General features: G+C 57.2%; 2 protein-coding genes and 1 pseudogene across 4 annotated transcripts; 1 reads left to right on the top strand and 2 right to left on the bottom strand.

The window, feature by feature from the left end:
* Window positions 1–3,190: 3,190 nt before the first annotated feature.
* LOC100541750 (paired immunoglobulin-like receptor B) lies at window positions 3,191–5,570 on the bottom strand. 3 transcript variants are annotated; one of them, XM_085214702.1, is made up of 5 exons: window positions 5,155–5,565; window positions 5,046–5,081; window positions 4,650–4,928; window positions 3,893–3,930; window positions 3,191–3,314 (listed from the first exon to the last, which is right to left on the bottom strand). In XM_085214702.1, exons 1-5 carry the CDS (start codon window positions 5,360–5,362, stop codon window positions 3,198–3,200), a joined length of 678 nt encoding a protein of 225 aa, XP_085070828.1. In that variant the 5' UTR covers window positions 5,363–5,565; the 3' UTR covers window positions 3,191–3,197. The 3 variants fall into 3 exon arrangements, with proteins under 3 accessions (XP_085070828.1, XP_085070830.1, XP_085070829.1); XM_085214704.1 differs by having other exon boundaries at window positions 4,650–4,743; window positions 5,046–5,570; XM_085214703.1 differs by having other exon boundaries at window positions 4,650–4,893; window positions 5,046–5,567.
* A 3,763-nt stretch (window positions 5,571–9,333) lies between these two features.
* Window positions 9,334–10,894, bottom strand: LOC146542066 (uncharacterized; annotated as a pseudogene).
* Window positions 10,670–12,810, top strand: LOC104917244 (free fatty acid receptor 2-like). Its single transcript, XM_085214686.1, has one exon. The coding sequence runs from the start codon at window positions 11,521–11,523 to the stop codon at window positions 12,808–12,810; it is 1,290 nt and encodes a 429-aa protein (XP_085070812.1). The 5' UTR covers window positions 10,670–11,520.
* Window positions 12,811–14,216: the final 1,406 nt, after the last annotated feature.

The following is a 14,216-nucleotide window of genomic DNA, read 5'->3' as shown; positions in this document are numbered from 1 at the left end:
GCTCACACCAGTCTGTGGGTTTAAAGAGCAGAGTTTGGGTTGGGTTTGTTCATTTTTGGCGATGGGGGAAAATGCATTTTGGTTCAGAAAAGGACAGAGGGGTTGTGGGGTTTTGCCAGGAAATGGGGGAATGAGGAAGTTTGTGTGTGGGAGGGCTGTGTGTGGGAACAGCTGTGAGGGGAAGGGCAGGAGAGCTGACTTCCCCCTTGCGGTAATGAAAGGGGAAATGCTGGAGAGTTTGTGAGCTGGATGGAGAGTTTAAAAGCTGGATGGAGGCTTTGGGGACCGGATGGAGATTTGGGGTCTGCATGGAGATTTTGGAGGTGAATGGAGATTCAGTGTCTGGAAGGAGACTTTGGGGTCTGGATGGAGGTTGTGGAGCTGGATAGAGAATTTTGGAGTGAATGGACATTTCTGGGTGGCTGGAAATTTTTGGGGTGGAAGGAGATTTTGTGGAATGGATGGAGATACTGAGGTCGGAGGGGAGATTTGGGGGCTGGATGTGGATATTGGGGTGGTGAGGGGATTTTGGAGCTGGACAGTGTTTAGGGACTGGATGGAGACTTCTTGAGAGTGACTGAAGATTTGGGCGCTGAGTGGAGGATGTGAGTGGATGGGAAGAGTTTTGGGTACTGTATGGCGATTTTGGGGGGGTGACTGGAAGTTTTTTGGGGCAGGGTGGAGGAGAGGAGAGCGGAGGAGAGAGGGGAGCGGAGGAGAGGGGAGGGGAGGGAGCGGAGGGGAGGGGAGGAGAGCGGAGGAGAGGGGAGGAGAGGAGAGGGGAGGAGAGGAGAGGAGAGGAGAGAGGAGGAGAGAGAGGGGAGAGAGAGGAGGAGAGGGGAGAGAGAGGAGAGAGGAGGAGAGGGGAGGAGAGGAGAGAGGAGGAGAGGAGAGCGGAGGAGAGGAGAGGGGAGGAGAGGAGAGAGGAGGAGAGGAGGAGGAGAGGGGAGGAGAGGAGAGGGAGGAGAGGAGAGAGGAGGAGAGGGGAGGAGAGGAGAGAGGAGGAGAGGGGAGAGAGGAGAGGGAGGAGAGGAGAGGGGAGGAGAGGAGAGGGGAGGAGAGGAGAGGGGAGGAGAGGAGAGGGAGGAGAGGAGAGGGAGGAGAGGGGAGGGGAGGGAGAGGGGAGAGGGGAGGGAGGAGAGGGGAGGGAGGAGAAGGAGAGAGCGGGAGGAGAGGAGAGGGGAGGAGAGGAGAGAGCGGGAGGAGAGGAGAGCGGAGGAGAGGAGAGCGGAGGAGAGGGGAGGGAGAGGAGAGGAGAGGGGAGGGAGGAGAGGGAGGAAGAGGGAGGGAGAGGAGGAGGGGGAGGGGAGGGGAGGAGAGGGGAGCGGAGGAGAGGAGAGCGGAGGAGGGAGAGGGAGAGCGGAGGAGAGGAGAGCGGAGGAGAGGAGAGCGGAGGAGAGGAGAGCGGAGGAGAGGAGAGGGGAGGAGAGGAGAGGGGGAGGGAGAGGGAGAGAGGAGGAGAGAGGAGGAGAGGGGAGGAGAGGAGAGGGGAGGAGAGGAGAGAGGAGGAGAGAGAGGAGAGGGGAGGAGAGGAGAGGGGAGGAGAGGAGAGGGAGGAGAGGAGAGAGAGGGGAGGAGAGGAGAGAGGAGAGGAGGGGAGGGAGGAGAGAGAGAGGAGGAGAGGGGAGGAGAGGAGAGGGGAGGAGAGGAGAGCGGAGGAGAGGAGAGCGGAGGAGAGGAGAGCGGAGGAGAGGGGAGGGGAGGGGAGGAGAGGGGAGCGGAGGAGAGGAGAGCGGAGGAGAGGAGAGCGGAGGAGAGGAGAGCGGAGGAGAGAGAGAGCGGAGGAGAGGAGAGCGGAGGAGAGGAGAGCGGAGGAGAGGAGAGAGGAGGAGAGGGGAGGAGAGGAGGAGGGAGGGAGGAGGAGGAGGAGGGAGGAGAGCGGAGAGTGATGGGGGGTTGCAGGGAGGAGGGGAGAAATGGAGAGCGAGAGAGAGAGGAGGAGAGGAGAGTGGGGGTGCAGGAGAAGGAGGGGAGAGGAAGTTGTGTGGGGAGGGTGTGGAGGGAGAGGAGGACTGTGAGGAGGAGAGGGAGGAGAGTGAGCGGAGGAGAGGAGGGAGGGGAGATGGGAGAGGGAGCTGGAGGAGAGGAGGAAAGCGGAGGAGGCTGGGGAGCGGATGGAGAGGGAGCTGGCAGGAGATGGAGGTGAAGGGAGACAGGTGGAGAGGAGACGGGGTCTGAGATGGATAGGGAGAGGGGTGAGGAGGTGGGAGCTGGATAGAGAATGGAGTGAAGAGAGATGGGTGGAGGAGAGATGGGGGGAGAGGAGAGTGATGGAGGAGGATGAGGAGAGAGGTCGGAGGAGGAGATGGGGAGGAGAGTGGAATGGGGGGTGGAGAGGGATGGGAGCGGAAGTGAGGAGAGCGGAGGAGAGGAGAGGGAGGAGAGGGCGCGAGGGAGGAGGTGAGGGGGAGGGAGGGAGGGAGAGAGGGGTGCGGAGGCGATGGGGGGGGATGGAAGTGGGAGCGAGGGAGGGAGGAGAGGAGAGGAGAGGGAGGAGAGGAGAGGGAGGAGAGGAGAGGAGTCCATCCCTTCTTCCTGTCATTCTAATTCAGGCCACAGAATGATTTCCTGATCTGGTGGATCTGACAGCACCACACAGTGTCGCTGAGTGCATTCCGTTCAGCAGGGAATTGGCTCTGCAGGGCTGTCAGTGGTTCCTGCCAGGAGTTCAGCCTTCCATCAGCTGGGTGTTGACTGCGGTGCCTCTCCTGGGCTGTCAGCAGTGCTGCTCCCAACACAGCACACACTGGGTGGTCCTGAGCCCAACCAGTTCTCAGTAGGGAAGGGCACCCAGTGCACCTTTTCAGCTCCTCAGGAGCAGGGGAGCAGCCCAGCACTGGCATTGCCCAGGCAGCCATGGCTTGTCCCTGCTCGGACCTCTCCTGGCATGGAGCCTTCCTGGGGTAGAGCTGAGAGGTCACCTCCTGACCTTCCCACACTGAGGGGATCTGACAGCTGAACTGCATGAGTGTCGCATCCTGTTCATGGAGGGAGGGAGGGACCACAAGGACTGCAGTGCTGTCACACAGCAGCAGCTCAGCACCACACAGCTTTTATTCTCACTGGCCCCCTCCCAGTGGGTGTGGGGAGAGAACAAGAGAAAATGAGGAAGAATTCATCGGTGGAGATAAAATCTATTTACTGAGACCGAAAAGGAAGAGAGACCTGGGGAGGCCCATCAGGTAATTCCCCAGTGCTCACTGTGGTGTAGATAACGGGGGGTTGGGGGCAGTGTGGGAACTGGGAGTCTGGGAGCACGGGATGGCAGCTGGCATCTCGGTGTAGGTCAGATCCTCGCTGTCCCTGGGGGTCACCTGGAGAAAGAGGAGTGGGGTGCTACCACGGGGGTCCCCAAGATGGGTGGGTGGAGGGTGGGCCTCTGGTGTAGGTATGTGAGGTATGAGGTAAGGATGTGATCATGAGAATGTCTGCAGTTCTGGGAGGGTGATGAGATTTGGGGTCCACAAGGAGGATATTTGAGGCCCAGCTATGGTTTTGGGGTGCCCATAAGGTCTGGATATATTTAGGGACTGGGGGAATACAGGGGCTCTTTTTTGTGTTCCCCATAGGTTAGTCATGGGGATTTGGTGTGGGTGCATTTAGGGCCCCTCTACTCAAGTTGTATGTCCCTATATGTTCAGGGGGCTGATTAAGTCTTGGAGGGCTTCTGTGGGTCTGGGGACTTAGGTTTGTGGGCTGAGGGTCCCCGCAATGCAGGTTTGGATTTCCCATGAGCTGGATACAGGTGGGGCACATAAATGTCAGAGTAAGCCATGTGAGGCTGGGGGTCGTTTGTGGGCCTGATGGGAAGGGTGTGGGTCTGCATAGTGATGTCCCGTGCGGGCCCCAAGAGGGATGATGGGATTTGGGGTCCACTGACCCAGACACTTACCTGGAACTGCACTGACTTGGGCGTTTCAGGGGTGACACCTGCATCAAAAAGGGGAAGGAGAAGAGTGGGGGTTACGGGTGTGTCTCAAGATATAGCATAAAGGTCTGTAAGGGATCAAAGGGGGGTGAAAGGACGGGCAGAGCACACTTGAGGGCATCGATAGGGGATGGAAACCTTTTAAGCCCTTCCTCACCAGGGCTCCTATCTCTGCTTGTCCAGAGGCTGCGGGCATCGAGGACGAAGTAGAGGCCCAGGCTGAAGACGAAGACAGCAGCACAGCCCCTCACCACCGCCACCACCAGGCTCCCATGGGACGCCACCTTGGCACCTGTGGGGTGCGAGTGTTTGGGTGTCCCCATCACAGGGCAGGGATGCAGGGACAGTTCCACCCACGGGTGACACTGGGAGCACGCAAATGTGGGCCTCGGGCTAATTCTGTGCTGTGGTCCTTGGGTTGTGGGATGATGTATTGGTGCTGGCAGAGGCAGCGTTCCTCCCTGAGTGGGTGAAGGTGGCCGTGCCCCACCAGTGGGATCCTCACGCCGGACGGGGGCCAAGCATTTAACTCTGTGCAGGAGGAATGTGCCACCATAACCCCCATTCCAGCACTGGGTGGTGACATCCGTCCCCATTGCCACACGTTCCCTGGGCTCAGGGAAATGCTGAGGGGGTGAAGCTGCGGTTTGTGTGCAGGGAGGAGAAGAGATGGGACTTGGCCTTGTGGGATCAAGCCAGCCATGGTGTCCAATACCCTCACCTGTCAGCACCAGCTCCACGGGCTCACTCTTATTTGATGTCCACAGTGGCTCTGACACCTGGTACCGACACTGATACGTCCCCGCATCTTCCAGCTTTGTGACAGCAAAGGAGAACTCAGCTGTATCCTGCTCCTTGTCTTTTTCCTTGTCGGACCTCAGAGTTCCATTCAACCAGAGCTGGACCCAGGCTCGCACGCGGGGCAGGCGGCACCTTAAGGTGACAGTGTCCCCCAGGGGCACCGCCTGGCTGGGATGCAGTGACAGGGAGGGTGGGGGCACTGGGACAGGGGACAGCAGTCAGCCTTGTCCCTGCACACCCTCCTCTGCCCCTCTGATGCCCCCCTGACCACGCTGCCCTCCCTCTGGCCCCACTCTCCCCCTGTCCCCATACTCACGTTGCTGTGCTCTGCTCGCTGCCACCAGCCACCAACCTGCAAGGGACACGGTCCTGGTCCCACACAGGGCCACCAACCCCCGTGGCACCACGTCCCCATTGTCACTCACCCAGGATGAGGGCCAGCGCCATTGGTGCTATGAGGCTGCAGCAGCTTGGGGACAACGAGACTGCAGCTGGGACAGGGAGTGGCCGGAGAGGCAATCTCATTTCCCCTTGGGGACAGGATGACGTGCTATCTCCACCTCGTGACGCATTTCCCCCATTTGTGGTGACACCGCTTTGTCCCCTGTTGGCTGACACACACACACACAGCATTGCACACAGACCCTCTTTGTGTGTCCCACTCAGGTGATCACCCCTCGAGTGTCACAGACTGTCCACAAAGTTCTGTCAGCACGTGGCCTCGTCTGCTGTCCCCCATGGGACGCCAAACATAGCACACATGGCTTCATTGGTGCACTGGGATCTGCGCCCTTCGGGCCCCACGTTGGGCACCGCAAGGACTGCAGTGCTGGCAGCAGCTCAGCACCACACAGCCCTTCACTCACTGACCGCCCTCTTGGTGCACTGGGTGAGAACTAACCAAGAAAATGCAGAACTCACTGGTTGCAATAAAAACTAATTTAATAGGGTAGAAAAGGAAGAGAGGAGTCACGATGATGGTCATATGGATGGTTCACAGGTCGGTTCGGTCTGATTCTTTCACTGGTGTGGTGGGGGGACCCGTGAAGCCATGCCCTGGGAAAGGGGAAAGGGGGAAATGGGGAGTGGCGATGTCAGCAGTGGAGGTGTTGGGACGTCGGTGTCAGTGCCAATAGGTTAACCCAAATCCCCCAAGGTCAAACACACTGAACCCAAAACAACGGGATTTGCTCATCTTCTGCCCAATGTGGTCAATGCCATTCTGGTTGTGTATCCTGGATTCCCCAGTCTCAATCCCAGTGAACCCAAATCTACCCCCTAAGATAAGGTACAGTACTTGAGGCGGAGGAGACATTTTTGGGGGAGAAAAAACTGTGAGGGTCCACTTTTTGGGGAGCTCCCCAGGGTTGTGTAATGTGGGGACCAGCAGGGCAATCATCTAAGCGGGGGGGGAGGGTGGGGGTTCATATCGGGCTGTGGTGACATTGGAGGAAATTCAGCATTTCCTGAGTGACCGCAGACGTCTGCTGTGTTGTGGGGGGAAGTTTCAAAGGTGGGATAAATGTACAAAAAAAGGACGTCCGGAGATGTGGGGCACAAAGTGGGGCCCAGCCCCATTGATCACCCCATAGATTTGGAGATGCACACCCTCATACGCACTCCAAAACCCCTTCTCGTTGCTCACCCCAAAGATTTGGAGACCCCACATCCTCCTCTGGACATCCTGAACCCTTTCCCCTGTATTTCCCTATAGATTTGGGGTGGTGCAGCCCCACAGCATAATGCCATGGGCCTACAACTCCGGCCCACGCCTGGGCTGTGTTGAGTGCCTTGGTGGGCAACAGGGATGGGGGACTGGTCTGAAAAAAAAATCTCCGGCTCATTTCCATGGGAATGAGCACGGCTGCAGGGAGCGCAGTGCCGCAGACTGACAGAACGCCTTCTCAGCAACAAAGCCCCATTTCTCTGCACAGCTCCACCAGAGGCGGGGCATTGCCAGCAGTGATGAACAAGGGCTGCATGTCACTCCTGTCCCCGGACGTCGCAGGTGGCACGGAGCAGTTGGACAGGAAGCTGGTGGTGGCGGTGGTGAGGGGCTGTGCTGCTGCCCTTGTCTTCATCCTTGTCCTCATTGTGGTCTTCCTCCGCACTGCCCGCAGGCGCTGCGTGTGGAGAGATGAGAGCCATGGTGGGGAACGGGCTGCATTTCTTCCATCTCTTAGGGATCCCCCCATTGTCTTCAAGCTCCCCTTCCATCCCCTATACACACCCCAAATGTCCCTCGGTGCCCCCCATCGCACGCGCATTTATCCCCTCCGATGTTTGATGCAGGTGCACCTCCCAGAAGGCCAGAGGCCGAGCAGCTCCAGGTGAGTGTCTGTGTCAGCCAACCCCAAATGCCAGTCTGCCCCTTGAGCCCCCAGACCCAGCTTGGGAATCCCAGTCCCTGTGCATGGGGTATCTGCTAGACCCCCAGCCAGGGGAGGGGAGGGGAGGGAAGGGGAGGGGAGGGGAGGGGAGGGGAGGGGAGGGAGGGGAGGGGAGGGGAGGGGAGGAGGGAGGAGAGGGAGGGAAGGGGAGGGGAGGGGAGGGAGGGAGAGGGAGAAGGGGAAGGGGAGGGGGAGGGAGGGAGGGAGGAGAGGAGAGGGAGAGGGAGAGAGAGGAGAGGAGAGGAGAGGAAGGAGAGGAAGGAGAGGAGAGGAGGAGAGGAGAGGAGAGGAGGGAGAGGAAGAGGAGGAAGGAAGAGGAGAGGAGAGGAGAGGAGAGGAGAGGAGGGAGAGGAGGAGAGGAAGGAAGGAAGAGGAAAGGAAGGAAGGAAAGGAAGGAAGAAAGGAAAGGAAAGGAAGGAGAAAGGAAGGAAAGGAAAGGAAAGGAAAGGAAGAAGGAAAGGAAGGAAAGGAAAGGAAAGGAAAGGAAGACTTCTGTCCATGACATGGAGGAGCTAGGCTCTTCCCATCCTTGCATCTTCGTCCTCAGCAAGTCATCAGGCAGGTGAGAAGGAGGAGTTACCTGATTGAGATAAGGAGAAAACTATTTTACTCACAATGGTAAAGGAATGTGATGTAACACAACATAAAAGAAATCAAGAGGAATATACCACACCAAAGCGAAGGGAAAATATCTCGTAACTGTGCGGTGAGTTTGGGCATAGAGGAAAGAGAAGGAACGTCCTCCCCTCACCATCTCACTGCCTTCCTGGAAACCACGGGGGAAGAAGGCTGGTAATTATTCTTGTGAATTTCTTGCCCTACAAGGGGGGCAGAACGAACCTGTTCCCACTGATGTTACACTGAGTTGAGCCATCTGTTTTGCTGCCTTATCTTCAACAACAGGACATCTATTCGACTTCCTTATCTTCACTTGACGACAAGTTTTGCAGCCTCGGCATTTTGTTCTTCAGCTTCCTAAATGGAGGCTGTTCTTCAGCTTGAATCTGCTCCAGGTCTGCGGAAGGTTGTTCTCACAGTGCGGAAAAGCTGTTCTCACAATTCAGATCGAAAGGCAACCATGAAAACAAGTACAAAAACCGTGCACTCTGCGAGCACATCGAACCCTCGTGCAGAGGGTCCGCCAACTGTGCTGTGCTGTCTCTGCACGCAAGCACACCTTTGGCTCAACTTCCAGTTCAGCTTGCAAACTCCTCATCACCGCTCTCACTGACTCAGTTCCTCATTCAGTTTGGTGCACAACACGTCCATCTTCCTGCGCTGCTATCACTGCAGCACCTCATACTCCACAAACAATGGCCTTGCCTTTACCAGGTCTCCATCAGTGTCCTTTTGGCAAGTCCTGTATCCATTCTGCACTATTGATCAGGCTGAACTCGAGTGGACATGAGCACTGCCAGAGAACTCAGACGTGGTCCAGACAAGAATCCTTCTTTCTCAACTTGGATTATAGCCCTTCTAGATTCCTCTTGCTCTTTATTGAGGGCGTTCTGCCCCTGATGCCAAGTAAAATGCCCCGTCCCACTCGGTGAGTTGTGGGAAAGGTGAACCTTTGGAACCTCCCAGATACGGCACTTCTTTACGAACCCAACTGTGCCTTTCTTCCACCTGGTTGGTGGAACTGGTATTGCCGGAGTTGATCAGCCAATTTCTCCACCACTTGCTCCTCTCCAAATTTCCAGGTCCTTGCTGTCTGTTTGTTGCCATACGATGATGGTGAACTCCAATCAAACTTCCACCACGTTTGACACTGGATGGGGTGGGAGAATTGCCCTATGGGACACCTCCGTGAGTTGACTGCCCCCCGTACCCACCCCACACATCTGTTGGGTCTGGATGTTGGGAGAATTGGTCGTCGTTCAGGTCCCCATCCCACACCACCTCCAGCACAGCTCATTCCCTCTCACACTGGATCCCCCTTTCCATGCTGCTCCACTTCCCTGGCTGACACGTGGGATCGTCCCTGTGGGAAAAACTCTCCTTCACAGTTGACAGCAGTGGTGTCCAGAGAGGGAGAGCACTGTCATGTTTGCCACGGCTTTGTCAGCGCCCTCTTCCCCAGAGAGGGATCGCAGCTGTCTGGCTTCCATGCCTGCTAAATCCAGGCTGTGGACCTCGTTATCCCAGCGTGGCAGCAGCCAGGTGACGCTGTGCTCGCCTGGACGATGGCTGAAATCCTTCTGCGTATCCGGCAGCTCACTGAGGGAGAGGCATCAGGTGGTGACTGACATCACCAGTACTGTCAGCTCTGTGTATCCAGAGGCTGTGGGCGTCGAGGAGGAAGAAGAGGCCGAGGCCAAAGACAGCAGCACATCCCCTCACCATCACCACCAGCGGATTCCATGGGAATCCTCAGCACCTGTGGGGTGTGAGTGTTTGGGTGACTGCATCCCTGGAAGAAACTCCCTGGGGATGGGATGTGGAGACACTGCCGCCCACGGGTGACACAAGGGGCACCCAAATGGGGGGCTCTGACCTCCCTGGGGGTGCAAGTCCAGGCGTCACCTTCAGCGTCACACCATCCCCAAGGGGTGAGGACAGAAGATTGGTGTCTGCTACGCGGAAGGGGCACCTGTAGGTGCCAGCATCGGCTGAGGTCACCCTAAAGAGGGTGAAGGCGGCCGTGCCCCCACCACTGGGGTTCCTGTGCTGGATAGGGGCTGAGCGCCCATCCTTGTGCAGGAGGGTGGTGCCCTGATAATCCTGGTCCCAGCACCCGATGGTGATGTTTGTCCCTACCTCCACATGATCCTCAGGGCTCAGAGAAATGCTGGATGGAGGGTATTTGGATCTACGTGTAGAGAGAAGACAGTGATGGGACACGGCCCCACAGCACTATACCTCCTTTTTTTGTACATTTACTCCAATTCTGGGACTCCCCGCCACCTCACAGCAGAGGTTTGCCGTTCAGGAAACACCAGATTTCCTCCAATGTCACTGCTGACCTGTGGGACATCCCCGTGAGGTGACTGCCCCCCTGTGCCCACCCCACACATCTCTGGGGTGTCCCACAAAAAGTGTACCCCCACACACACTTTTTTCTCCCCCCCAATATGTCCCTTCACCCTCCAGTAGTGTCCCTTACCCTAAGGGGTGTCCCCACCCCATCACAAAGGACAAAGGGCCTCTGCAGGGGTGGCCCCCAAATGTGGCCCCACCCCTGTGAGTTTCTCACTTAATCTATGGGGCGGGACCCAGCTCCCCACAGACACAGAGGTGAACAGAGGAGGTGAGCACACTTGGGCTCCTGGGGGGCTGAGGGATGTGAGGCAATAGTGGGGCAATGGGAAAGATGGAGAGTCATGGGCTTATCGGGAGGGATATGGGGTCATGGACTATGTGGCAAGATGTGGGGTTGTGGTTCTATGGGTTGGGATATAAGATCACAGTGCTGTGTATCTTGATATAAGGCCACTGGGCTGGATATGGGGCAGCCAGACTGGATATAGAGGCGCGGTGAGGGTTGTGGGGTCATGGCGCTACGGGGCAGCACATGGGGTTGTGGGGTATGGGGAGGGTTTTGGGGGGATGTGGGTTTGGTGAGTTATGAGGTGTGGGGAGTTCTGGGAGAGCTGTGGGATTTGGGGACAGTTCTGGGTTATCAGATGGGGAATCTCAGTGCCCTGCCCCTCCTCTTCTCCTCACCCTAAGCAGGAAATGCATTAATCAACCACATGAAATCCATACGGGGGCAGCGCTCTCCTTTGGGTGTGGAGGAAGCTGTGGGGCCTCACCTCATAACCCCATGACTCCACATCGTACCCCATAGCCACGTCACCCCGTGTTCCTCCCCCACAGCCCCGTGATTCCATATTCAGTCCCATGGCTCTGTGCCCCACAGCCCCACAGCCTTTCCTCCCTCCATCCTCATCCTCATTGCTTTGGGAATGCTATGAGCCCATATCCTGCCCATAATCCCATGTCCTGCCCCATAACAGGAAATCTTACCCCATGTCCTGCCCCACAGATCCATATCCTGCTCCACAGCTTTATGTCCCACAGCCCTGGAGCCTTCCTCCTGCCGTGCTCATCTTTCCTATCTTTGGGACTACTAGGACCACATATACCTTCCCACAGCCCATATCACATTTCATAGCCCCATACCTCTCCCTGTTGCCCCGTATCATGCCCCATAGCTCCGCATCCAACCCCATATCCTCATTTCCAGTCCCACACCTCCAGAAATTGACAAATCACCCACAGTCCGATTTGTGCCCCATATCCCTGCCTCATAGCCCCGTGACTCCGTAGTCCAACCCATAGCTCTCATATCACCCCTTAGCCCGTCCCATAGCCCCACTTTGAGACCACGTCCCATTCCAGTCTGTCCCCATAGCCTACCCTACAGCTCTGTGCCCTGTGTCCCACAGCCTTCCTCTCACCATGCTCGTCTTAGCCATCCACGCGCTGACCTTCACTGTGGGTTTTCCTGCCAACGCCTTCACCCTCCTCACCCTCCTCATCAAAATCCGATGTCACCGTCCTCATCCCCACCTCACCGCTGCCGACCTCCTCCTCCTCCACCTCACCACCGCCGACCTCCTTGTCCTCCTCTTCCTCCCATTCAAGATGGCTGAAGAGGCAGCCATGATGGTGTGGCCCTTCCCCAAAGCGCTCTGCCCCATTGCAAACTTCTGCTTCTACTCCAGCATCTACCTCAGCACTCTCTTTATAGCTGCCCTCAGTGTGGAGCGCTACTTTGGGGTCGTGTTCCCACACCGCTACAACCGGCGCCGGAGGTTATGGCGGACGATGGCCACCAGCGCCGTCCTTTGGGTGGTGGCATTGTCCCATTGTTCCATCGTCTTTGTGGCGGAGCATCACAGAGAGTTTGGGGTCAATGGGTCTGAGGCTGATGGGGAACGTGGTTTTGGCTTCAATGGGATCAAGACCTGGGGATCTGGAACGGACGACCCCAATCATGTTGACCCCACTGTCCTGAAGATGAACAACCCCCGTTCTTTTGGGGTCAGTGGGTTTGACCTTGGGGGATTTGGGTTAACCAAACCTAACGGCATTGACACCGATGCCCCCAGCAGCTCCACTGCTGACATCACCACTCCCGGTGGATCGAAGATCCGCGGTGCCGACATCTACAGCATCTCCAGCCCCAAGACTGACCTCAACATCTCCACCCTCCAATTCTCTGACTGCACAAACACAAACACACCCCACATCCCCACCACCACCCCATGGATCTCCCAGAATGTTTCTAAGACTCAACCCCACATGGGCTACCACTGCTACGATGACTTCTCCCCAACCCAGCTGCGCTTCGTTCTCCCGCTGCGCCTTGTGCTCTTCCTCGTCCTCTTCCTCCTCCCCTTTGCCATCACCGTGTTCTGCTATGTCTGCATCATCCGTGCCCTCCTCACCCGACCCCACATCCCACTGCAGAAGAAGTACCGCACCGTGGGGCTGGCCGTGGCCACCATGGCCAACTTTGTCATCTGCTTTGGACCCTACAACCTCTCGCATGTGGTGGGCTTTGTGCAGCAGCGCAGCCCCACGTGGAGGCCCTACGCTCTGCTCCTCACCACCCTCAGCCCCGCGCTCGACCCCTTCATCTTCTATTTCTCCTCCAGTGCTGTGCGGAGGGCGGTCAGTGGGGTGGTGGGGGCGGTTCGGGGCACAGTGTGTGGGTTTTGGGGTTGGTATGGGCGGAGGGAGTGAGCCCCAAGCAAGAGGAAGTTATGGGGTAAATGAGGTTGTTGTGACTGGAGTGGGTTTGATGGGGTGGGAGATCAGAAATGGGGATGGGTCCGATGTCAAAGCGGTCCCAAGGATGTGTCCAGTGTTTGTGGGCCAACGAATTCTTGGTCAGTGTTGGGTTGTCCCATGGGGTTGGGATCAATAAAGACCCATAGATTTGATCAGTGTTGTCAATGCAGTACCGTGAGCATGACTTAACGTTGTCCCCAATGTCCAATGGGGCTGTCGTCAATATGGACCAACGGATCTGACCCAGCATTGCTTTTTCTCCAGTGCTCCCCGTTCTTTCAGTGCCCCCATGTCTGCAATGCCCTCAATATCCATCAGTGTCTACCAGTTCCCCCAATGTCCCCGGTATCTCCAATGCCCTCAGTACCCCCACTGGGCAGGGCAAGCAGGAGGGAAGAGCATCCCTCCACCCTCTAGAGAACACGGCCATGCAGGTCTGCAGCAGCAGGGAGTGCCTGATCCTGCACCCAAATCATTGCCTTGGGCAAGGCTGTCAGTTCCGTGCCTCCAGACTGCCTTCAGACAGAAGGAAAGAAGGGTGGCTGTCACAGGGGACTCCTTCTGAGGGGAACAGAAGCTCTGACACGTTGGCCAGATCCTACCTGCAGGAATGCGTGCTGCCCTTCTGGGGCCTGGCTCAGGACATCAGCAGGAGACTACCTGCTCTGGTTCAGCCCTCTGGTTGTTCTCCCTTACTGATGGGTCAGGCCGGCAGTGATGCACTCACTGAGAGAAGCCTGAGGGCCATGCAAAGGCTCTTCTGGGCACCTGGCTGGTCAGTGGAAGGAATGGGAGTACAGGTGGAGCTCTTCTCTGTCCCCTCAGTGGCAGTGAGGGATACTGAGAGGTCAGGGAAACACGTCTGATAAATATGTGGCTCAGAGGTTTGTGCCACCACAGAAATTTACTTATTTATTTATTTTCTGAGCACAGGGCACTGTACTCTGTGCTGGGCTGATGGCTGCAGATGGATCCCTCCTGTCTGAAAGGGGGAAGCAGCTCTCAGACCAGGAACAGGCAGGGTTCCCTGAGAGGGCTTTAAAGTGGCAGCCCTTTGGGGACAGCGTGAGGCATGCAAGGGTGACGGCCTGTGTGGGACACCACAAGTGGAGGATGTGTGCACGGCTCTGTGTGCGTCAGCCACGGGGTGCCCTCAGTACCACCACCCCCTGGGGACCACAAATACCACATCAGAAGGTGATGTAACAGAGTCACGTCCACAAGAGGAACTGACAGTGGTGCTGAGGCTGCTTCCTGGCACCAGTGCAGGCCTGTTGTTGAGCAGGACTCATTGAAAGGTCTTTAGGTATGAAGGGGGCAAAATCAGGGTCTCTGGAGTTGAGCGTTCGAGGGCTCGT

Source organism: Meleagris gallopavo, chromosome 33 (genome assembly GCF_905368555.1).
Source record: "Meleagris gallopavo chromosome 33, MGAL_WU_HG_1.1, whole genome shotgun sequence".
NCBI lineage: Eukaryota > Metazoa > Chordata > Aves > Galliformes > Phasianidae > Meleagris > Meleagris gallopavo.
Note: the sequence above shows the minus strand (reverse complement) of the source record. Positions and strands in the feature narration are given on the sequence as shown.